The sequence below is a fragment of the Amphibalanus amphitrite genome, unplaced genomic scaffold (genome assembly GCF_019059575.1).
Source record: "Amphibalanus amphitrite isolate SeventyFive unplaced genomic scaffold, NRLGWU_Aamphi_draft 000363F_arrow, whole genome shotgun sequence".
NCBI classification, from domain to species: domain Eukaryota; kingdom Metazoa; phylum Arthropoda; class Thecostraca; order Balanomorpha; family Balanidae; genus Amphibalanus; species Amphibalanus amphitrite.
In genome coordinates this window covers 404,011-429,677 of record NW_024881857.1, presented here as the reverse complement: position 1 = coordinate 429,677, position 25,667 = coordinate 404,011, and the positions used below count along the sequence as shown (strand labels likewise).

Sequence of the window (25,667 nt, the reverse complement as noted above, 5' to 3'; positions counted from 1 at the left end):
CCTCCTGTCCGGCCTCAGGAGCGGGACTGACGGCCGCCGGTCCTCGCCTCCGACCCGCCGCCGCCGCCGCCGCCGCCGAGGAGACGGCGCCACCCGGCCGGCGGCGGCGGCGGCGGCGTCATCCGGGAAGTGGTCCCGACTGGAGGGTGCCCCCGAGGGCGGCTCCCGTCGACCTCGTCTGACTATCCGGGCCACCGGCTGCTCAGGGGTCCCCCGGGCACAAATGACAGGTCTTGGAAACAGAAGTGACTGGTACGTCCCTCGCCGCACTGCTTTTTTACTAGTTAATCTAAGCTAAAAAGAAAATGCGAGTATCTTTTTCGCATATGCGTTAGGCTTTTCTTTTTTTGTTATAATATAAGTTATTTCTCATTTTTATTCTAAAGGTCATAGCATACCTAGTTGCCTTTAGAGGTTTTTATGGATGAGTCAACGTCGTGCGTGAATTGTTCCCCTCTCGCCATGTCCCTGGAGGAAGTTAAATTGCGACATTTGCCTCATCCATGAATGTGATTCGGAACTTTCTCTTTTCGTTCTGCTGAGACCTGTGCAGATTCGGTGCAGCTGTGCCATTCGTAGAGCGTTTGGGAGAAGTTCCCCTGTCTCAAATTTGAGTTTTAGAAATGTTTTCGGGAATATATTTCCGAAAACATTTCTACTCGCCAGTATACTGGCTCCCTGGTGCGGGAAAGTCCATTAACAGTGGCACAGCTTCACGAGCAACGAGGCAGACAGCATCATAAAGAGTTCCCCATTGAAGAACTCTTTATGAATGGCACGTCTGAACTGAATATCGATATCCTTTCAGACTTTAAACATTTTGATGGACGTGATTCATTGGAAGCTGGGATACATGGTTTGCCAGAAAAGGCGCGGGGCGAACTCCGAATTGTTCTCAACTGCGCATTAACTATCCAATGATTGACGTATGGGAGAGATTCAGTGTTTATATTAATGAATTTTATTGTAATTGATTCAGTCGGAGACTGATCGACGGCGAGCGCCCAAAGTTTGAAACATAATGTTGACATACCGTTCTTTATTCTTTTACGCATCATCATCCATTACCTACCTACTTGATATTTAATTTATTTTTGATTAGATATCGTGTTTTCTCTATTTCAATTTCCTGTGGCGTCTAATTACTTTTTTCAATACCTGTCGTGCTTTATTTAATGTACCACATTATAGCTATACGATAGGCGTTATCACAAGTGTATTCGCGGCCATTGGGGCGACGTAAGAAAAGAAGAAAACAACTGGCCCCAAGAACTTTAAATTATCAAATAGCATGCACCTTTTCCTTGATATGTAGAGAATTTACCATTAATTGTAAGAGAAAATTGCATTTAAAATCTTCCATTTATGCTTTTTTCATCGTTTGCACAGTATGTTCTTTTACTAAGCTAGAAACACCAATTAGAAATAGTTCCCGCATCATCAAGAACAATAGGGAAGGCTTGAAGTGAATACAATAATCTAAACGGTTTTGTAATCCATGTGAAGACACTTCTAAAATTGCCTGTAGAAATATTAAAGGCAAAAGTTCAACTTTTTCACGAGACGGATGGCTATAAACCTATTCAACGTGTGACAACTCAGCCGGTATATCGTCGCCTACAGCCCAGCTTTCCCTAGTGACCGATAGAGGCGCTGCTATCGATGTCCGCCCGTGCCGCCTAACGATCTACTTCAGAATTATAGACCATACTTTCATCCTCATTTGTAAATTGCCTGTTATGCATTACCGACGTAAAATTATCCTGAGTAAAACAATGTAGGCATATCTTTTGCTGTTGTTTGCCTTTAGTGCTGAAGCTTAAATAAACCGGAAAAGTTTAAGCTTGCAGCTAAAGAGCGAATAGGTTATGCCTAAAGGACATAGGTGGAGAATTGTCAAAATGCCAGGGGGTGCTTTCACTGGCGGATCCAGAGCTTGAGCGCGGGCGGGGGGCACACCAGGGAGGGGGCCAAACCTAAGGTACCCCCAAATCCTGTTTTCTCATTGGATTTAGGCCACTTATTTTTCGTAACAGCCCTGGCACGATGTTTTTTAACTTTTAAACTTAAAAAAAAAACTTTTATTAACTTTTTTAACTTTTTTAAAAAGAAGTTGTAGGCCACCTGGCAGGGGCTTTTTCTTTCGGCACCTGAAGCCTCTATGGGCCCTAAGCCTCTCTGGGCCCTATGTGGGGCCATTGGAACTCAGGTTAAGGGGTGACCCACAGAGTTGCACGTGACCACACGGTGCCGACTGCCGACACTCCGCAGGAGATCGTTTAGGGTCTCAGAAACTCGTCTTTTCTGTCAGAGGCCAGCGAAAACGCTGAGATTTGCGCGGGCCCTAAAAGATCTGCGCGGAGTGCGGACCTTCGGAGACCTGCACAATATTTGCCCTCAAAGGTTCACCTGGGGCCCCTAGAGCCTGACGTAGGGCCCCTTGACATGGGTGTGGCCCTCAAAGACGGCTGAAGAGACCCGTAAAGATATGTGGGTCTTTAGATACATGCGTCTGGTGATTGACTTGGGTTCTTCTGAATGGTTCTGAATGTTATCAGGGAGCTATTTCTCGGATATCAGCTAGGGCTCTCGGGGACTGCTTTTGAGCTTCAAAAAAGCCTGTGCGGAGCCCTTGGGGCGCATCCGGTGTCCTCAGGAGTTGGGTGCCTGTGTGCGGCTTCAAGAACCTGACGGATCTCTCAGGAGCCGGAGTGGGTAATTGGAGACCCCGGCCCCGGGAGAAGACTCGGCACTTAAAACTTCGACGGGCCAAAGGGCCGGGCGTCAGGGGCCCCTAAGCCCAATGAGGATGGTAGAGGACAGGTGCTCCCTGTGCCACCCTTGGCTAGGCCACTTGCCCCTTCCCCCGACCAATGAGCCAATGAGCGTCGAAAATAGCTATTACATGCTCTCTTTTTCATCCCCAGGGTAGTCAAATCCTTCACCTCATTCTTCAAGGACTCTAAAAACCTGGTCCGGGCTAGACCCTTGACGGTCACCCCTATCCGAAGCGTGTAGGTAGCTCCCCCAGAAGCATGCTCAGGTGCGGTGAGAAAGCATCAGTGGGTCTGGGTGAGCTGTTTATCATGGCGGGCTCAGCCGCCCAGCAGTCCCATTCAGCCCCATGCAGGAACCTGCATGCAGGTTGGCCGCCCACTGCCCAGTGTCCGGTGTCCCCAGGACTGTCTCTCCCTATATTATCATGCTCCCGACTCTGCAGTCTGCAAAGGTCTCGCAAGATCGAAAGAGCCTAACCTTGCAAAATAAAACAAAGAAGCATCAATATGAGCTATCATTGACGTTGATAAAACGTTTTATGTAATATGTTCTATCTAACATGGAGCGTTGCTACCGCAGCCGCAACCAGTCACAGCAGTTGCACTGGGTTAATCTAGCAGCAATTGATATTGATATTCGCGAATCTGCTGCTGGTAGACAGGCATTCTCCGTTCCTCGAGGCTCGAATATGCTGCTTCTGGGCCTGGTACGATTTAAAAGTAAGCCCTCTTCAGCCGACATTGCTAAAAAGGCAAAATAAGAACTTGAGTCGTGTTCTTGTCGCTTGTCCCCACTTGGGATGAGAGGAACAATGAAGTGTATCTGGCATATTATGTCAAGATTTGGATTGAATTTGATGCGAAAGGGGCTAAAATTAGTCTGGGCTCAGAATCCAACTTTTGTTTCATGCCAAAAGCAGCAAATTCGGAAGCCGCGAATGCCTGTCTACCAGCAGCAGATTCGCGAATATCAATCTGCTGCTAGATTGACGAACGTGCAACTTTTTGCAAGGTTAAAAAGACAAATTTCCTCAAGATGAAAATTATTTACTATTGAAATAAAATAAAGGTATCACAAAAAGCATGTCAAAAACGTCCAAATGAAATCAGCTTTTGCAAAACCATTAATTATCAAATGCTTTCTTTAAAATTGTATTTCTTTCCTCTGATAAATGGAAAACTTTATATGGCGGGATAAGAATTTGCCATCGCTGCGCTATTGCAACGATTGTGGCGCAGGCCAGTTATTCTCTTGTGATTCAGCCCATGAGGTCCTAATACTAAAACATAATTCAGCCTTCAAGTTGCCAACGTATCATTTCTTTTTAGAATTTTGGGTTCATGAGCTAAAGATATACCTATATCGTAGAGCCGAAGCATATAATGAACAAATGCGTGCATTGTCCAACAAGATTGTGTCCTGACTGTGAGGTTCTGCAATGTTTTCAGACTTTTGTCACAACAGGTGAAACACCAGCATCTTGAGACATATCTTTTTTTCTTACAAATAAGTCCCAGGACATTGGACAATTGGACAGTGATTGAGTCTTGAGCAATAACAATCGTTTTCATCATGCAAATTGTAACCGTGATGCCTAGGTATTGGGTGCATGCTTCCATTGAATGCTTCACAAAGTTTATGTTTGACTTTGTGAATGAAAATGACATGTCCTATACCTATATATTTTTTGTCATGCTTAGAATGTGAAATTTTATTTTTGTGTAGACTTGCAGATTCCAGGGGGTGCTTTTGGCACACTTTTTGGCTCAGGGGGTGCTCGCGCACCCCCAAAACCCCTAATTCTCCGCCCCTGCTAAAGGCATTTATGTTTAAGGTGTGCTATTACTCTGAAATACTCGCTTGCCCAGATGACGCTAAGCCGTAAACAAAGCGATCGATTGTGTTCTCAGCCTTTATGCCACTGACATTTTGCTCGTTTAGTCGTGTTTGTTGCATAACAATGTATTTACGCATACATGTGTTTTGGAGCCGTGCAAAATGATCTGTGAGATATGACAGTTTATCAAGAAAAATAAAATAAATAAAACATTCCACAGTGCTGAACACTGAAAAAGATGCTCCATCCAAAAGAATGTGAACCATGCACTACCCTATCTAGCGTCGTTCTCCGATTTTTAGAGCAGCGCAGACGGCGCAGTATTTATTGTTGTCGATAAAATACAAACGGCTGAAACAGCAGCATCGCTCTTATAAGGCCAATTCCCATTTTATTGGTCGTTGTGATGAGTTATGTGGCCGGTCCCTGGAAGAGGCTGCCACGGCCGCTCGCTCGAGTCCCTGGTAGCTTCTTTAATCCCAGCAGCACTCGACTCATCCTTGCAAGCATTTCTCAAAAGCACTTAGGGCTGACGTGTTTGTTACATATCTAGAGCAACTGGGATTAAACGAGTCGCTGACAGCGATTCAGTGAATACTCGAGAACCATTGATTTACCACCTATTGCGATTCAAAATGACTAAGAGCTTTGTAATGCGTAGGTCTATAAACGACGTGCCTATCCTTAAACGCGAAGGGACATTCACGAGCTGCTGCGATTGCTTTGCCTGAACAATGCACTTTGAAGACTTGAAACATCATAATATGGAAAACGCTACTTTCGAGTGGAAATTTACAACGATGGACAGGTCAACCTATAAATGCTCGTAATTGCCAACTTTACCAGCAATGGAGTCCTCAATATATACATATATACGGACTGCCGAGGTGAAGCTTCACACCGTTTTAGTGCCCGCTCCATACTCCACTAAAGGCTACACCTGAGAAGATAAGATGACGGAACCGAACGGCGAAGGAAGGACAGGCGCAGAGGTAGGGAGTAGGGACGAAACCGAACGGAGAAGGAAGGACGGATAGGGACGGGTAGGGGAAGGGACGGATATAAATCGACCCCCTGCCGGCTGAGCGTACACTCGCTGGGATCGCTGATCCCAATCCGAGCGACCCTCGACGGTCGGGGCGCTGTCGGCGCCGCGCCGGTCGGGACCGAACCGATCGGTCGGGCGTGGTCGTCACCACGGCGTCATTTGTCATCGGCGTCATCCGTCATCAGTCGCCAGACGTCAGCGATTTGTCCCGGGCCCGGGCCCGGGCTGCTGCTGAGGTCACGGACAGACACGTGTTGACGGTTGACCGGACAGTGTCGCGCACCGTCTGCTGTCCCAACGAACATGACAGAGATTGAGCCGTGAGACTGACTGGAGAGGAGAGAGAGAGAGGGAGAAAGAGAGAGAGAGAGGAGAGAGAGAGAAAGAGAGAGAGAGAAAGAGAGAGAGAGAGATAGAGAGAGAGAGAGAGAGAAAAGAGAGATAGAATCAAGAGAAAAGGTTAGGCAGTGGCTGATACTGATAGAATAGGAAAGGATAGGGACTTAGGGGAGGGAGAAGGGGAGAGAAAATAGGTGAAGATGAAAGAAGGAAAAGATAAAAAGGAAAAGATGTCAAAGTAACTGAGCTTGAATCTATTTGAACAGGAGCTGCTGTTTCCGCCTTCCGGCTACTGTTGTTGTCCAAGAAGCCGTAGTCCATGGGAGCGGTCAATACGGGAACTGCGCTGCCGTCTCAGCTGTTGCCACGTCCTCTCGTCTCGCCGGGCTGTGAACCGGGGCAGTTTGTCGGACCCAACTCGCCGCCCTGACATCTCAAGTCGTCGGCTAAACGGAAACGGAACCGGGCGCCAGTGTTTACTGACTTCGAACCGGCAAGAAGATGCTCGCCTTTGTGTCGACATATTGCAGGCCTATGTTAGGCCAATGCTGACATAATCGTCCAATGGAAGCGCCCGATGACCTATTCCGTTCGGTATGCGACCGCCACATAATCGTCCGATCGTGTGTGGATGTAAAAGGCTACGTTGCCAGGTCTGAAAACATTACCGGCGCAGTTTGAGTCATGTGTCATTAGAGCGTCCTTGTTAACTCGAGAATCGAGTGGGTGATTCGACGACGATTTTCCAAATGGGGAGACATTTTTGTTGCTGCTAAGAAGGCCGCTGCAAATGACTCGAGTGAGTGACACTAATGACCCAAATTCGTGTGGGCTGACTGTCACGAGCGCATCAGGCACTAGGGTACAGGACCGATGTTATATCAAGAATAACTCTTTTTTGTTAGTTCTAGATGGATACTGACCTTAGATGGGGTTGCGTATGCACATTATGATATTTTACTGTCTAATTTTAGCTACCAAATGTTCTTGTATCGAACGGTTACAAAGTCAATTATCGGGTTGAGGGCTGTCTTCTTTCTTTTCCTGTCAATATTGACCTAAAGATAGCATAGATTATATAAAACTTGAAATCAACGTCATCAGCAGCGCAATCTTTACCAGTGTATTTACCACACAAGCGCATTAGGTACCTACTGCGGACATTTATTGTGTTGCAGAAGATCAATGTTTATGGTCAATAAACATCAAGCTGATCATAAAACGCGACGAGCGTGACATAAATTCTGCATCTTCGTAGTAAAGCAAAGTTTGAACTACGCGAGATAAAGTTGACTTTATCGTGTCATCTCTCTAAGCCCCATGTCCGCGACATAAGCAAATGACGTTTACAAACTGCCCCATCAGTGACACGGCCTGACCCTGACCGTGGGTAACCTATTGACGTGCGATCATGGCCGGGGATAATTGAGTGTTTCGGGCTCGAGTCCCGGGCTGGCCCGGCCGAGTAAGCCGTTGTCTCGCCACGGTGGAGCCAGCCGGGCCGACCTCCACTATAGGGGCGGCGCCAGCGCCTGCTGCCGGGCCGGCCCGGGCCGGCGCTCAACCGCCGCCGTAAGTGGCGGACAGACGGGGCGACACGACCCCCGGCCGGCCGCTGATGGTTATCAGCGCCATCAGCGGTATCAGCGGCGGGCCCGGCGGCGGCGCCGGCCCGCGGCGCGTGCGGAGATCGTGACTCCGGACCGGGCGCGGGCGCCGCCACCGGCCGGGGGCGCCGGCGCCCGGGCACGTGCCCGAAATGGAGCCGTGACTCGGACAGATTGGCGGCGGACGGCCCACGGCCTTGGTGGGCGCGCGCCGCCCGGCGGACGGCGCCGAGTGGTGGGGAGGAACTGGGCCGGGGTAACCCGACCGGCGCGGCGACAGCCCAATGGCTGAGCGGGGCACCGAGATATAAACGGCCCAGCGTGGGGAGCAGGATAACAGGAAAGGATAGAACTTTTTACGGTATAAATGCAGCCAACAGGAATCAACGTATTACAGTAAAATAAAAAAATCAGAGTCATCAAACAAATAACAATCCCTGAACGAGGATGCGCCTCTCAAGACCACACTGAGTGGAAATTACCTTGTTATACATAGGTACGGCTCTCGCGAGATTAAGCGGTAGGTTTTGCACTTTTACATTTCCGGTTATATCTCAGAAACTAATCGATCTACGATGAAGCCATTTTGGGTGCATGATCATGGCCGGCTTGTGAACCAACAAGTCGATCGCATCTTCATCACTTAAAAGCTTAAGACGACGAAAATATAGCCTGAAGTACGCTAAATTTTCTAGGTGCAAAAACTACCGCTAAAACCCGCGAGACCTGTACCTACTTAGTCGGTTAATGCAGTGTAAAGAGGCATTGCTTGCATCTTGGTTAGAAACTATACCCCGATTGCGATAGATATACTTTATGTCACATATACATTCTGTCATGTATTTTAGGCTGTTTGAACATACTTAACACAAAATGTAGGCACGGTCATTGCTTGGTTGCATTTACTTTTTTGCCAATCTAACGGAATAGCTATTTGACCAAAGACGATCGAAATGCTGAAAATATTGCCATGAGAGTTTTAGAGCACTACCAGTCGCTTCTCCCTGCGAGGGCTGCAGCCTGCAGGAACAAAGTCAAATCGTTATTTCAACTTTGTGTTTGGTTTCTGTAATGCATCTGAAAAAGTCATTCATGCAACAAGGTGCTTTTTATGTCAAAACATATTTATTTACCGTATTAGGTACGTACAGGTCTCGCAGGTTTTAGCGGTAGGTTTTGCACCCAGAAAATTTAGTGTACTTCAGGCTATGTCTTCGTTGTCTTAACCCGCGCATCGACGGGGGTCTGCGCCAACTTCGCACCGACGGGGGGGGGGGCGGATGACCGCCCCCCCTGAGATCTCGAGAACGAAGCAAGATAGCGACAAGCGGTAAACGGCATCGGATACGCACGGCCAAGATCTACAATTTTTACTAAGGTCATTTTCAGGTCAGGTCAAACATGACGTCACAGGGGTCGAAAAAGTCAAAATGGCGGCGCTAGATATGGAGAGAGTTTTTCTCGAATAACTTTCGAATTAGTCAAGATAGGAACAAACTAAGGGCATCATCGTGATCCTCTCGTCAATCCGCATCGAATGATATATATGTTGACCTCGAAAGGTCAAGGTCAAAGGTTGACCTCAGGTCACGTGACCTCGAGGTCATCATGTATATCATTCGATGCGTCTTGACGAGCTGAACACAATGAGACCATCCACGCGTCTTTATCTTGTTCCTGTACGGAGTTATTGGCCAAAAACCTTTGGTGACCTTTGATGACGTCACATGACCTCACAGCTGCCCAACAGCAAAACAGACCTCAAGGTAGTGAAGGTTGATCGTATATGAAGTCATGTATGGTATATGGGGCCATTCCGACCCGTTTTAGTGGTAAAAACAGGGAGTTGATTTTTCCCCCATTGACTTATAATGGGGAGGTCGCGAAATTGACCTGACCTTAGGTCACCGATATCAAAATTCCGAGATATACAAATTGTAGCTACTAATGACCTAATAATATCCTGCGACTTTCAAAGGCCTCCGACATCTACTGTAGCTCTGGCACGGTGACAAAGTTGCAAAAAAGTGACTTGAGGTTGGGTCATTCAAAGTGACCTGGTGACCTGACCTTAAAAGGTAGGAGGTTCAAACTTGCACACCATGTGTAAAATTGATGAGGTTATAGTCATACCAAATTTCGCGGCGCTACGCGCCGCGGTTTTCCCGCTATTCGCGAAAAACCTCAGGGGGGGGCGGATATCCGCCCCCCCCCGTCGGTGCGCGGGTTAAGCTTTAAAGTGTTGAAGATGCGATCGACTTGTTGGTTTACAAGCCGGCCATGATCGTGTAAAATGGCTTCATCGTAGATCGATTAGTTTTTGAGATATAACCGGAAATGTAAAAGTGCAAAACCTACCGCTTAATCTCGCGAGAGCCGTACTTTGCTAGGTTCTTCGCATTTTTTTACGTCTACAGCCCACTAGGAAGGGTTCGGACACTTCGCTCAGCTTCTAAGCATGACAAACGGCACACCACAATGGTTGTATACCTAACTAATGGTTATCTAAAAAATCATCACAGTACTCGGCGTGACACGGTAAAAATGACGAGGTTAAAGAGCAAGCTATGTCATATCATGTCTTCTGAGCATTAATAAGATGCCTCGGCTCAGATTCGTGCATGACATTCGTGGGCTATCTAAGACCATAACCTTCCTCATGCAATCGGTCAGAGCGGATATTTTGTAATTAAACGGACGCTTGAATAGACGGGTATTAAGCGTGCATAAATATGTAATCAAATCATCACGGCCAACCACAGTTCGACGTTCATTTCTTCATTCCTACCGCCTACACTAATACGATCACGCTATCTCTTGACGTACAACTTAACCGCTGAATTACATGTAAATAAAACCTGTTGAATTTCAATTACTTTATCATATACATGGAATAAAAGGTCATTATGCCGGTTGTTTTGATCAGGCATGCTCGTCAGACACCGCAGCATTGGGTGTTAATGCAAATAAATCATACCAGTCCAAAATATCAAGACCTAAGTTTTATTATTTTGCCTTTCACATAGGTACCCAACGAGCTCGTTTTCTTCCATTGAATACATGAACGAGAATGACACCGTTAAAAATGTACTTTCTAGGTACCTGAAGCAAATCAAGATTCAACCGAATTCAAAAGTGCTCTTAATCATATACAATCCCTAAGATCGCTAACGGAATCAATATCATAATTATGCAACAATCGATCATTGAAAGCTCCGACATACCTAGGGCTGCGATGTTGCATAGAAAATTGTTGCAAAGTTTCTGCCGCTCGACATTCAAAGTGTCACAGCCCGCACTCGTCTCACGTCTCACAGTCTCACAGATGAACAAGCAATTCAGCAGCAGCAGCCTATAACGTATGATCGGTGAAACTGTTTATATACGCATCTTCCATTGCTATATGTTGCAGAATGCTGTGGCATGATACATTCCAAAATCACGGCGAGGGAGGTGGAAACCATGAGACAGTGCTGCCACCTTCTCTGGGTGAGCTCGGGTCCCTCGCCCAGGTCCAACCGACAGCGTGCTCACAGACGGTGCCCTTCCCTTGGACCTCTTGTCCCAAGTAACTATTCAGTGTGCTCCCATGGGCAGAGTTTGTTGCACCCCTACTAGATGCACAAGCTGTGCAGTATTTCCACGGGCGAAATTTGGGCATTTCATCCCGCGACTTGGTTGGCAGTGCGGACGGCGCGATGGTCGGACATCCACCCCGACACATGCAGTTTCGTTACCTCATAGACATATGTCTCCCGGCTCTGACCCCTGGTCCTTTGAACACTCATCCTCGACCTGGCTAGCCAGCGTGCGCGTGCCGAGCTGGGCGAGCCAATAAAAACGTCCCGGTGGCAGCTATCACGGAGCTGGTGCCGTCTGGTCCGGCCGTGGCCGGTCCGCCGTCCCAAACGGCGCGCGCGCCGCCGCTGCTGGCGCCGGCCTATCCGCCGGTGCGCCAACGGCGTCGCACGCCCTTATCGCGCCGAGAGCCTTTTCGTGTTCCTCAAGAAATGGTGCTTTTACGCGGCGGTGATAGCGAAGGCAAATTTTGATGTTTTCTGCGCGCATGGGTCGGGCTTGTCGTGCGCGAACACTTTACGCCGCCGGCCAGCCGCTTTTGGCGTCTGTGGGCTACACACGATTTCAGACACGATTTACTGAGATGAGACAATCTTATTTTACAACCGGGGATAGCCTATCTCTGTTTTAAGCTCGCTGTATAGAAGCGAGGCTGGTTTGTTTCTAAATGGAGGCCCGCGTGACGCAGGTTACGTAGCATTTTCCAGGCTAATTTGATGAAGTAGATATGCTATTTTTACAGCAAAGTGCTGGCTTTATACATCTTAAATCGTTTCAGCTGTTAGTTATTTTAAACCATTTAAGCCGTTTTGTACGTTTTACATAGCAGCGGATATTTCCCTTTATCCATGCTCGGTAAACGTCGCTTATAGTTGTTTTCTTTTACTTCTTTCATTTATTTTTGAAAATGTTTTGCTAATAGCAATGGATGACAAACACTGCAATGAGTAATGACGCCGGTTATTTAATTAACTTGACTTCTCCCAAGCTCCCCCAAATGAGATAGCGTCCTTGACACCGTGTTATCTGTGCAGTGGAACTGTCTCGGACTCCGATACGATAACGTGTCCCCGATTTCCAGAATCCAACGTCATTGCCATTAATAATTGTTCAGCCATGTCCCGATATGTCCTGCTAGCACGATACACTGCCGTGAACGACTTCAAACACAAGTCACCATGCTTACACCAAATGTATCGGTAAAGAGCGATACGGTCCGAGCCGGCATATCCCGATGTATTCGGAGTAGATTCCAGAACAACAACAGACAACGAAGTGATATACCTTGTATGTGGTCCATCACACACCCAACACTGGCGCGCAGAATACCGTCTAAGATCGGCGCCGATCGGCGACCACCGACATCACACCGAGACTATGGCGCGCTGGGGAGAGTGCGCTGTCCTGGAGCGCTGACCAGGGCGCCGCGGCCGGCCCGCGCACCCAGCGGCCAGCTCGGAGGCGTCGACACCGGCGGTAGCAGTCCGCGCCGATGGCCTGGCTCGGACGCGCGACTCCCTGTGAGCCGGGCTGTTCATAGGAAAACGGAGGGCCCGGGTCGGCGGCGGCGGTGGAGAACTTGGCGCGCCCGCCGGGGCGTGTTCTCAGCGGCGAGGGGCGCGACCCTGAACCGATCTGGTGCCCGCCTGAGCGCGCCCTCGGCGCCCCTCGCCGGCGCTGGCGGGCGCGCCTCACCGCCGCGCGGCCGTTCTCCCCCGCCGCCGCCCTCGCCGGGATTCGCGCGTCCCCTCGCGGCGGACCGTGACAGCGCCGCCAGGTGGCCACCTCTGGAACTCGTGTTTACCCGGGGGCCGCCAGGGGTCCGCTCGAGCCGCCCGCGCGCACGGAGACACACTGAAGGGGCGCGCGGACGGCGGGTCGGCGCCGGGCGGCCGGCGCGGGTCGCTGTGGTCATCTGGCGGTCCGGGGGACGTCAGCCAGGCGGGCAGACGTCGGAGACGACCACCAGTGCACGGCTGACGTACCGCTGACACAGCCCGCCCTCGGGTAGCGGACGCAGCCGGTGACTCCGCCGTCCGAACCGGCCGCTGGAGAGCACCGGGCCTGCACAGCTCTGACACCACCCGCGCGACGACCGTACAGCAAACAAACAACTACCGACTAAAATAGTAGCTCCGAAGCGACACACATTACCGGCGAGCACGGGCGACACTCAGAGAAGCCACCTGTAAAATAGAGTAAATATGTATGTGTGTGCTGGGGAGTGGGAGCGCCTGGCTCTGCGGCCGGCGGGTGGTCCTTCGCCGGCCGTCACCCCCAGCTCAGCCCTTTTTGGCCGCCACCGGCAGCCGCTCGCCCTGAAGATACGGATTGTCCCTCTGAAAGTGCAAGGGAGCTGCGTCAGTTTCGGAGCTGCATCACTTCGGACAGGGTATGGAGAGGTAATGAAACCTTCATACAATGTCTGCCAAGTTCGCATTGAGAGGATGAGGTGGCCTTCCTCCTAGACAAAAGTACAATTCGATAAGCACTGGGCTTACTCAGACTGTTTCATCATAAAGAAAACGTTCAGAATAATGACAGTGTAACAGTGGAAAGGACTTTAAAAAACGCATCCCACAATCCCATCAGAACTTACCTTGGATGGGTGGAATTTCTTGGCCACAACCTTGGACTTTTCCGGGTCCATCATGAGGCTGTTCAGCGCCGATTCGTCCAGTCCCTTGTTTGTTATCGATCTGTCAGACATAGGCGATAGTAAGCGGTCAGATAAATGGATGTCGGCGCCACAGTAAAAATACCGCGATAAGGATTGGACACACTTGGCACACAAGACGATCCGCGAAATTCATGAGGACATATGAGGAAGCATTCAGTCGTACGAGTACAGTTAATTCACCGCTTATCATGCTATGGTTTGTGATTCTATTCAACCAAAAAAACATAAGCCGTCCACGCACTCCTCATTGAGTTCCTTCTTATCGAACTCTCAGTACGGGCGCGAGGCGGTAGCTCACCTGGCCAGAGCGGAGATCTCACTGTCGCTGGTCGAGTCAGGACAGTTGAACATGTGCTCCGTGTCGCACATACACTCCTGGCGCGCCTGGTACTTGCGGCTGAACGCGGCCGAGTTCTCAAACGTCTCCAGACAGCCGTCCGACGCTGTCGAGAGAGACGGGAAAGTAGGGTCAGACAGCTCGCCCAGGGATAAAAGACAGACCTTAAGACGATTTTTAGGGCGATCCCATCCGACTCCCAGATGACATTTGTCTCTCAGCGTCGAGGACCGAGACCGTCTTCCTATGAGCCTGTCTCCCAAACCGAGCCTGTCTTCCAGTCGAGCTTGTCATCCCAAACTAGCCAGTCTCCCCCATTCAGGCCCGTCTTTTCAATCGAGCCCGTCTCCCCAGCCAGGTCCGTCTCCCCATTCAAGTCTGTTTTCTCATTCAAGTCCGTCTCCCCCGGCGACCAGCTGAAGCCCCTGTAGTCTCCTGTCTCTGTCCGGAACGAGCGCCACAGAGACCGTTTTGCCATCGCCGTCTGACCTCGTGACATTCATGGGTCAGAGGTCACTGGACGGCGGCGACCCGCGCCGGAAGTCCCCCTTCACAGCGGGCTATTCTCATTTGCATAGCAAAGTTGAGTGATTATCACAGTCAGGATTCAGTGGACAAAGGTCATAGTGAGCCAGCTGCAAACTGGTCACTGATTAAAGCCGCAGCAGCCGCCTGGTTACTGAACTGGATGAGACAGTGAACCGGTCTGACATTTCTTGGCACCGAATTCATGCATAAGGGCACACCACCGAATTCAAGGCATTGGAGGATTGAAGTGAGAATATGTACCTACATTACTTGTTGTCAGTTGCACAACATCTATGCATCAGGACAAGCAACGCGAGGAGTTTTGGGAAATTGGTGAAACTCTTTGAGGATCCCTTTCCCCGTAGTGTCCGTTTCTTTACCAATATAACGTCAGACAGGCCATTATTACGTAACACTTTTCTGGACGCATAATCCGAGGGCAGGTGGGACAGCTTGTCTAAACGACTGCATAAGATTCATGCATGCATTATGCAAATTGAACGTCTAAAATAGCGCTTGAACGAAGGCTTATTCACCGTAATTTACAAACACATTATATGGTCCCGTGAAAAAAACACATGTGACTGAAATCCGAATCACACGGAAAGCTTAGCTGTAATTTAACCCGCGCGGGGCTGGGGGGTAAATTTTACCCCCCTCGCGAATTTTTGCAATATCTCAAAAACGGCGGCGCGCAGCGCCGCCAAACTTTCAGTACCTTTTCTTACATCAATTTGACACGTTCCCTGAAAATTTGAGCGAAATCCGTCGGAGAATGTTTGAGAATTTGACGTTTTAGTGACGTCATGTTCGCCATTTTCGGCTCAAAAACGGCAAAATTTCAAACGCCGCTAACATCTTCACTTTTAAAGGAATCAAGACGTAACAAAAAAGGTTATACCTAATTCTACTTTGTCTATCAAATGGCTATCTCGGTTTTTTGAAAATTTTGGATTTTGGCCTAATTTTTTTTTTTAACTGACTTTTTTGGGAAAATGATTATAAAATCCAAAATTTTGAGTCTATCGAAAAAACCGGAATATATGTCAGAGAAGTGGTCTATGTGCACCTACATACCAAATTTTAGAAGAATCGGTTCAAAAATGTGGGAGTTATTCAAAATTTTATGACGTCACGACACACAATTTTTTTTTAAATGACTTTTTTGGAAGTTCTAGACCTCGTACGGAAACAAAAATAGCACCATTCGATTCGCCGTGAAAAACTGCATCAGATAGACACCTTTTTAGGCCTTAACAACCAACTTCAAAATTTGACCTCACTTGACCTGACCTTGACCTGACCTTTACCTGAAATTCATCCAGAGGTGGTCCATATCACTTATTGAGTGTGCCTATTGAATTCTATCAGTAAAATGACCCATAAAACATGTGTCGCACATGCCCTTTTCTATATTTTGTTTTTTTGGTGACCTGACCTGACCTGACCTGACCTTGACCTTGACCTCTGAATGATATTGTATGCAACGAATATTGTCTTGGGAGCCTAAGAACACGTTTTGGGCGATCAGTCTCAGTCCATGACTCCATTCTTCGGCAACTACGGTGCAAGGCCGATACTGTAGAAACTTGCGATTTGTACCCTTGACATGACCTTGACCTTGACCTCAAACTTTAAATTAAGTACATGTTTTTAGTTGTTCGTGATGAGAGCTTTTGATTGGCGTTTGAATTTTCCAAATCGGACCATTAGTTCGGGAGATAACAGGGGGGGGGGTAAAATTTACCCCCCCCCCCCCCCCAGCCCCGCGCGTTCGGCTGGAGACCCCAGCCCCGCGCGGGTTAAGATCAATGGGAAATATTGCATACAGCCGCCCACCTGTGTAGCCAAGCGGACAGGGGTTGGGCGGCTCGCAGTAGGCCGGTAGAACTCCGTCCGTCTTCGTCACCTGCTGGTTCTTGATGCTGCCCTCCGGACGAAGGTGCTGGCTTCCTTCCCCGGCTCCGCCTGGCGACAGACAAAGACCTCGGTCAAGGGCCGTGCTACTGACAGACGGAGAGTGAATGGGCACTTCACCTCAACGCGCCACCGGACGCTGTCAGCCCGCCAGTCCTTTATATCATTTCCTTTCTGTTCTCCTTCCGACTTTCTGTTGTGTCTCTAGTTCCACCAAGTCTGACCGACCTCCCATTCAATCCTGCCGAGAGGTCGGCCAGTGCCGCAGGAATAGAACTCAAGGGGGGCGATGACCGCCACCAGGAGACAGCCGGCGAGACGGCGTGGGCGATATGGAACGGCGGCGAGGCGGGGGTGGCGGCGAGATGGGTAGGGTGGGGAGACAGGATACATTGGTGGAACTGCGACACTTTTTGATGCCGGTACGGTCGGCTGACCGGTAGCTATAGAAGTTCCAAGGGTTGGCTGGTAAAATATGGCATGAAACATGACCTATACCATACTTTATTCATTCCGTTCTAGCTCGGATTGCGATCAAGGCCTTTTTTTATGGGCAGTCCTGGGCATGTCATCGTTTTACTTTTTTATGTAAGTACGAGTAAGTTTCACATAGGGTCAGAGATGGCATAGCTTTCTTGCCCGGCAAGTCTCCTTTCAGATATTTTCAATAGACCGATTCCGATTCTCAGTGGAGCTGATGAACAAATTCCTTTCGCTTTTATCAACACGGCAACGGGCGGAGGCGCTCACTAATTTACGTTTCAGCAGCCTAAAACAAGTTTCTGCAGCAATCATAGTGCAGTGAATCAGCCCAGGCCATCGAATGCATGTATGCGCTCGTCCGTTGCTGATGGCTTCCTTCCTTGAATTATCATTTTCATCATATTCTCGGCACGGACTTTGCGTCATTTTGAACGTCATTGGGTTTATCGCTCACGCAAACGGCCCCATTTCCAGTTATAACGGGTTTGAGGGGCTGCAGTATCATTAGCGCTGCTGTGGTTCATTCAGTGCTATGCTATTAATTATTATGTACAATGAATGCCTATACCTAATGGCAGCGCTACCATCCTGACAAATACGGGAAAGCACTAATTGACTAAATTCATATATATTGCATATGCATATAGCCACTAGGCATTAACCATATATTGCTATGTAGATGCAATATGAGACTCAACGGTTGGATGTCTTCATATTGCACAGAGACTAAAATGGACGCACTCATATGATTTGACTAATTAGGCCTTTGAATGGGAAACTTCTAAAGGCTAGCACCCAGCTTGCACATGCAGGGTGCGCAATGGACAGGTCGCACTCGCGGCCCAAATGTAACACCCTATCGGGAATTCGGAGCCAAGCAGACTGTTGTATTCATATATGCCCATACAGCTGGTCAAACGTGGTCTGCCCCACTCTCCAAATTGGCCAACTGGTCGCAGATCAGCCTGAAACAAATAGTCATCTGCTGAGCAGATAGGCAATTTTCTAAACGATTTTCAACTTCTTTGGAGAACTAACTACCAAACCATTCACACTGACCCGTGCACTGGCCACTGCGCCTACCTGCGACATACTGGTTGCCCCAGAGGCTGCTATGCTGCAGGAACTCGCGGTCCCGAAGGCTCGGGGCCGCCTGTCGGTAGTCGTAGTCAGCCAGACCGTACCCTTCGCCGGCGGCCGCCGCCGGGTCGGCCAGGTCGTCGTACTGGAGCGACGGGTGGCGCAGTCTGGGGGTGCGGGTCAGGTCACGGGTCATCGTACTGCAGTGTAATGTGTTTAATATTTGACATTTTAATGTAAGGACTAATGAGTGATGTATCTTTTATGGTTAACGTGCGAAAATGTCCATAAAATGTGAGAAGAAAAATGATCGTTAACATGGCAAAAGGTTTTCCTTTAAGCAATGAAAACAAAGTAACAATTAATAAAGAGTTTTGCCGCTGAGGTGTCTATCTGCTGACGAGCTCCTGCGCCTCAATCCAATGCCGGCCCATTGCTGTAAGACGTTCAAACCGTTTTTATATGCTGCACATCAGAGATTGATTTACATCGTTATGACACTTCTTATATTTAATGCGCAGTGTCATTAGTGAAATGTCGGAACCGTAATGCCAACAAAAATATGAAAGAAAACTATTACATGCAGATGCATTATTCATATCTTCGTCACAGCCCCTTTCAGTTCCAATTGCATTCTGCGCAGCGACCCTACCAAGTGCAAATATAACCCGGCTGAAAAGTTACATCGTTTTCTGCGCTATATTTATAGTTCTTTCACTTAAGTTGACCGGGTGTGAGGTGTATTCGAACTGTTCATAAGCGAAACTTGTGCAAATTCACCATGCGTTAAAATCGCAGCCACATAATTACCCAGTTGTGTCTGAACTTTCTGCCAGCAACGGGAACACTCGCTATTTCAAACTATGATGAGTTTAACCAGGGGAACATGTTTGTAACATTCACGTCATTTCATAATTATTCGTATAAAAGTTAGCAAGGGGCGGTAGGTGGTACCGATTAAGATGCAAGTTAAAAGCCAGACGCTGAAAGTATCCAGACATAACAAACATGGTGAAATTTCTATGAGTTTGTACCTCATAACCTCATTCTTATTATGCACAGGTAACCACATCTCTTCCAAAACTCAAAAGCATGACGGATATTGAGTCGAAATCTCTCTATATACTCACGCTCGCTCCATGAACTCGACGTAGTCTGGAGACGGATAGTCCTTTGGCTCGTAGCGCTGGAGGACGTTCTGTAAGAACGCGTCGGCCAGGTTGTAAGGCCCCTGAAACCGGCGGACAGAACGTGAGCTCTATCAAAACATTGAAAATGTGTAAAATTTACGCTGGAGAAGTGCGAATAATTATGTCATTTTCCCTTCATCGTCCGTTTAAAAGGTTATATTATGCCCTGGTCCTTGAAAACTTCTCCCTCACCTTATTTGCGGAGAGGTGCTCACTACATTTATTTTAAGAGAGAAAAGTTGAAATGATGTGCAAAAGCTGCGCATACAATAGTTTCTCCTCCTCTCTCCGCCGCCTCTCCCCTTCTCTCCGCCGTCTCCCGCAGCACGCGGAGACCCGGCGCCGCGCGGCTGCCGAGGTGCTAGCGCCCTACGTGATAATGCAGTCTCCGGCCGGCCCGCATTGCACGGGAGTAGTGCGGCACAGCCTACCACGCAGGCATTCTGCTCGGCCGCCCAGTGTGGCGAGTTATCAGTTCTCGCCGGCCGTTCCTGCTCGGCGAGAGCGGCGGAGAATCACAAGCAAGATGACCATATTCCTTTGTCTAGGAACGAGGTGTGCATGATAAGATGTATGCCATATGCAGCTCCCATGTCTGAGCAAACAACCAAGGTCCAAGCTGAGGCCGGCAAAATAAGAAAACAGGTAGAAGTTAAAACGTCAAAACTTAAATAAAATCATGCCCACAATCATTGGACAATATGATATTGCCGTTTACCGGATGTGAATATGTGTAGATGTTTTGATGAAAGGTACGAAAAGGACATTGTCATCCAGCGAGGCTGGAATTGGCGGTGTAACTTTCCTCAGAAAACCTCATTAGAGATTCATAACGTCACCAGTGTAACGGAGACCTGTACTTTACTGGTGTTTTTGGGCTTCAGATTCTTTGAAAGCTAACGTATTCGTGACGTCCATAGTCCATATGGAGGCAACGTGCCAGAAAGGTCCCACGATGAGTGTCACTGTTGTGTTTCACGTAAAATAAAAAAGATCCCGCCTTTATTCAGAAAAACTTAAATGCATTTCAGCCTGCCCAGGCCGAGACCATAGGACATAGGTGTGGGAGTTGGAACAAATGAAAGTGGGACGAACGAAAAACAGGTGATGTGAAGAGCTCAATAATAGGAAAATTTCATGAAGATGACAGATACACAAAAGCTCGGAATGGCTATTCACGGTGCATAATTTTGATTTTTGAAATGAGCTAACAAAGCAAATGTTGAACGAACACCAGTTTTTCAACCGTGCACCTTTTTACTCAATATCCGGTCCGGTCCGTCTGTAGGTAAATTTTCTACCAAATAGCTCATATGGCTACCACTCTGCCCACTTCTGCACGTCCCCCATCCATGATCCAGGAGTGTAACAGCCCCCTCACCTGGCCACCATCCTGTGCAGGCACCTACCTCCATGTGCGGGCCGCCATATGCCACGGCCGCCAGGGCCGCCAGCAGCAGGGGGATGGCCATCCTGCCTGGTCCGTTCGGCCCCTGCAACAGAGGCGGACGGCGGCACTCGGTCACCAGCGACCGGTCGACAGCGCACCAGCTCAGCAAAGGCAGTCCGGCGGCAGCGGCCGCGCACCTACCTACCTGCAGCCTGCACAATGGCGGCTGCCGCCCTCCGCGCCGACACGATCAATGACGCCGCTGCCGGTGACGTCACGCGCGCCGTCAGCTGACGTCGCCGTCACCGACCCACTGGTTGCCGCCGTCGGATCGATTCTGGCCCGCTGGAGTGGCAAAGGTCACCGGCGCCGGAGGCGACCCGTCGCCCAGTCAGGGAGTGGGAGGCAGACGCCGCAGGAAGGGACACCGGCGGCGCGTCGGGCCCGTCGCTAGGCTGCGGTCGACGGTGTGATGAGAGTCCATCATATTAGGTCATATCGGCTCGGGTCAGGTTGAGTCACAGGCTTTACAGCCCTATGAGGCTAGAAAAAGCTAAGCCGGCTGGATAATTCGAACGTCTGAGGCGGTGAATGACCGGAAACGAATTTTCAATTTACTTATAAATGGTGTCGGAAACGTTCTCCCGAATGGATGATGAAAGAGCACGTATTCAAGACAGTTAGAACGTTAGTTACCTTATAAGCATGAATGCATTGCATTCACGAGTCATAGATAAGGCAGAATAATAGAGCATTTTATAGCATGGCAATGCGACCCTCCTGGCCGTCCAGACTGATGCTTTCTGCTTAGGATAAGGAATGCAAATATATGTTTTTAATAACTGTCAGTGACATGCCTGAGCGCTTTTATGACTTTGCAGGTAATTTAGCAAATTTATCCGTAATTTACAGCCCGATTAAATCCGTCGTTCCAGAACTTCCTATCGATCATGGCTGCAGCGGCCGGCGGATCGCCCCCACATTGGCCGCGATTATATTCAGCCGGGCTGGGTCAGAAATAGTTCGGCCGGTGGCGGTGGCGTGTCTCTGTCAGTCCGGTCCGCTCCGTCCCCGGCCCTCTGATTCGGTCCCGGTCTGCAACGTGTAGCGGTGTCGATGACGGCGATGGACGGCAGTTAGCACGGCACGGCACGGGAATGGATGGAAGCACGGCACTGGGACGGATGACTCTGCGTGAAAAACTACACCGATTGGACTTTAAAACGTAGCCGACCTCGGCGAAGATAATGTTTAATGACGCAGCCTACAACCGCGGCCGTTTTATTTTGAAGAGGTACAGGTCTCGCGGGTTTTAGCGGTAGGTTTTGCACCTAGAAAATTTAGTGTACTTCAAGCTAAATCTCCGTCGTCTTAAGCTTTTAAGTGTTGAAGATGCGATCGGCTTGTTGGATCACAAGCCGGCCATGATCGTGTAAAATGGCTTCATCGTAGATCGATTAGCTTATGAGATATAACCGGAAATGTAAAAGTGCAAAACCTACCGCTTAATCTCGCGAGAGCCGTACGTTTACGAATGAATGAATGAACTACTATGATCGGAAACATGATTTATTAACCAACGGCCGCTATGGTAACCTTACGTTTTTACTGATCACTCAGATCACCTTACGAAACTACCGAGGTCCAATTCGTGCAATGTAAATTGCTGAGGTGATTTCTGAGAAACAATTATCCTCAGACACACTGCTGGCACAACATAGCGGCATCGTTTCAGCTTGCATCAAAACGCAAATAATTAGGGAAACGGCCAGCTGGTGTGCGCGGAGACGTGCTATGCGTGTGCTTTAGTAATTAGTCCTCCTCTAGGTCCAATCTTATAAAATGCCGTACTTTTGGTAGCATTTACAGTGATACGAGTGCCGACAAACGGTTATCCGAGTCAACGAAATGATTCTTTGGACCGTCAACATACGATGGACTGAAATGCGTGAAAACCATTTTGCATTTGATAGCCGTTTTCTGCAGCTGAACTTCAGCCAGTGCCCAGTGCTGCCATATCCATTCCACGGCGTTTATCAGATTGAGCCGATAGCTGCGAGTCACTCAATCACATGTTCGTACTTCAGGTACTGCGCAGATGAAACTAGCCCGAAAGCTGGCAACCAAAGTCTGACGACCGTAATAATATCGAGTTTATTTGGCGGCGCACCCGGAGGCGGCTGCAGCGTAGTGACACACTTTTCTCCATGTCCACACCCGACTGGAAGACCTTCAGGTCGCGGAGGGACTCGACACACACAGAATGTAGTTCACAAACATATTATGCAACAACCGGTACGCATGATTCCAGTCATTTCCTGATCCCTCAAATAAAAGTCGTTTACGAAAAAAGCAGAAAAGTACAAACAGCAAGTTTGACAAGCATGCAATTCATAACTCCTTTCAAGAACATTCTCCGTTTCGCTTGGTGTCCATCTGAATGAGTTTCAGATGCATTCAACAGCCTTTTCGTCGATTGTCCGCCGATAACACGAATATTAAATCCGGAAAAGACGTTTCGAATGGTGAAATGATTGGCATGGATAAGTTATGGATTCACAGTTTGCGCAAACGTGCACATGTACCACACACTCGACACACTGTATACAGAATGCAGCAATCCTAAGACCAGAAGCAGATCATCAATCGTACTTCAGATAAGTCTGAAAGAAAATATGTTTAAGTGCGATTAATTGTGGAGTAATATACCCACAAGTTCGCCTTCCTATTGCCTAAAATACACATACATCTGACTTCAGTCACATGCCACTCTCTCCTGTCACATACAAGATGTTCACAAGTCCTTAAGAAGAACGCACCCTTCATCATTCGTTACTAAATCGTTGTACTAATTTCTTTTCTAGGGGAGAAGCGACATGAAATGCTAAAACGAAGTATGTTCCCGAGCTGATCGTAGAATCACGATCTTCCTGTGAGGGGCGGAGCTGCCCCGCGATCTCCACTGACTGCGTCGCTGTCTGCGACAACTGTCTGTCCGTCCGCTGTCTCCAGTGCCGCTGTCTGCGGCCACTGCTCTGTCCACCGCGCCTGCCCGGGATGCTGAGGGAGCGCCACACCGGAAGACACCTCAGGTCCGGTCCGGTCCGGTCAGGTAGGTCAGGTTGGGTCGCCGTAGCTGTCACCCAGTGCCCAGGCAGGGCCCCTCTTAACCCTCGCACGACCAGGCCATTTCTCATAACACGAACGACCAGGGGGGGGGGGGTTGTTACGACCCCCCCCCCTGGCGTTTCGAAACGGAAGGTCGTAGAGCTTAGCGGAAAAAACCAACGGATTGCTCTCAACGAGATCTCGCGATTGGTGGTATATTTTTTGGTCCTAGGTCAACATTTGACCTACTTATGACCGGTCAAAGGTCAAATTTTCCGAAAAAATCAAACTTTTTCAACTTTCCGCGGCGATTGCGGCAAAACGGTGGGAGATATCGACTTGAAACTTTCACTATCGTGTTCCTTGATCAATTCTCTATCGTTTGGTATGTATTTCGTTTCCCTAGCTCTAAAAATGGCGCGTTGGGAGCGCCGGAAGTCGGCAAGGTCACAGTCGGCGGCAGAAATTCGAAAAATCAAAATTTAAATTTTTGAAATCTGATTGTATTTTTGGATTTGGGAGGTCCATTTGCTTCCTATAGAAGCTAATATTGCTGCATATTCCCATTGAGGTGACAAGAATTAGCAAAATAGTGGTTCGGGCGCTTTTCAAAAATAGTACCGGACGCTGTTCCTCTTGTGACGTCATAGCTCCGTGACCTGACCTGACCCGGTCAATTTTCTTGCACCACACGATAGCCAATGCTTGCCCCAACATGCATGGGAAGTTTCATCATGATCCATCAAACAATGTGGGTATCACCGGCAGAAAACCTAGGGATTCGGCGCACACGTTTGGTAACTGTCGGCCGGAGGCTGTACCTCTTATGACGTCATAACTCCGTGACCTGACATGACCCGATCAATTTTTTTTTCGGCAAAAGATGCGCAAAGGTTGCCCCAGAGGGTATTGAAAATTTCAGCCCGCTACGACAAGCCGTTTAGCGTGCACTTCGAAAAAACCTCAGGGGGGGTTGATACAACCCCCCCCCTAGGCGTTCTAGGGTTAACTACCAGCCACCATCGGCCGTTCAGCTTCCGTCGAAGGGCGGGGCAGAGCCGACTCTCGTCGGCCAGCGGTCTCGCACCTACTCCCTGAAGCGGTCCCGACCGCTAGAACCACCTACTGACAGCTAGTGGCCATCACACGAACCACCAGTTCCGTGCGGCGACAGCAGTCCACATCTTCCAACACTTTTACCTATTGGCGGCCGCGTCAATGCGCAGACCAACAGTTCCACCGCAGCCCGTGCGAGAGCGGCCTGTCGCACCACTAGCGCCGCCTAGCGACTGTCGACCGACACTCTAGTACCCTCCGTTGCCGGGCGCGGCGGCAGTATCACAAGCTCTGAAAGTGCTCTCGGTTGACGCGTGTCGGTTGGGCGCGCTCAGATCTGGTTGACAGTGAAGCGCCACTGCTGGGTCAGCGTCTCCGGGTCGCAGGCCCGCGCCACCATACCGCGCGACTGGGGTAGGTCTGAGTCGGCACAGAGGTCGAACAGCACGTGTCGAATGGTGCCGTCCCGCCGCTCCCACCGCTGAAATGGAGAGCGGAGTCAGATATTGGGCCGACCGGGGAGGGTTGAAGATATGAAGCATGGGATATACTGCACACATTTTAAGGAAATAAAGAAATCCACTGCCACACACGCATGTTACTCAGAAGTTTACAGAAGTACCTTTTACGATGAGCCTACCAAATCAAAGGAAAGGCAGCAGTTAATTGGACACATTTCCTGTAGACAACATATACAAAGCCCCTGGTTG

The 25,667-nt window shown here is 49.1% G+C and overlaps 2 protein-coding genes across 2 annotated transcripts in view; both read right to left on the bottom strand.

The window, feature by feature from the left end:
• Nucleotides 1–12,365: 12,365 nt before the first annotated feature.
• Nucleotides 12,366–21,042, bottom strand: LOC122389574 (neuroendocrine protein 7B2-like). Its single transcript, XM_043381731.1, has 8 exons — nt 20,999–21,042; nt 20,813–20,896; nt 19,344–19,444; nt 18,217–18,380; nt 16,573–16,701; nt 14,167–14,311; nt 13,788–13,887; nt 12,366–13,527 (listed from the first exon to the last, which is right to left on the bottom strand). The coding sequence occupies exons 2-8, from the start codon at nt 20,873–20,875 to the stop codon at nt 13,471–13,473; spliced, it is 759 nt and encodes a 252-aa protein (XP_043237666.1). The 5' UTR covers nt 20,876–20,896; nt 20,999–21,042; the 3' UTR covers nt 12,366–13,470.
• A 1,886-nt stretch (nt 21,043–22,928) lies between these two features.
• Nucleotides 22,929–25,667, bottom strand: part of LOC122389589 (polypeptide N-acetylgalactosaminyltransferase 2-like) — a 54,438-nt gene continuing 51,699 nt past the window's right edge. The window contains exon 15 of the mRNA XM_043381761.1: nt 22,929–25,438. Coding sequence (XP_043237696.1) covers nt 25,289–25,438 — 150 coding nt within the window. The 3' untranslated portion in view covers nt 22,929–25,288. The remainder of the gene's footprint in view (nt 25,439–25,667) is intronic.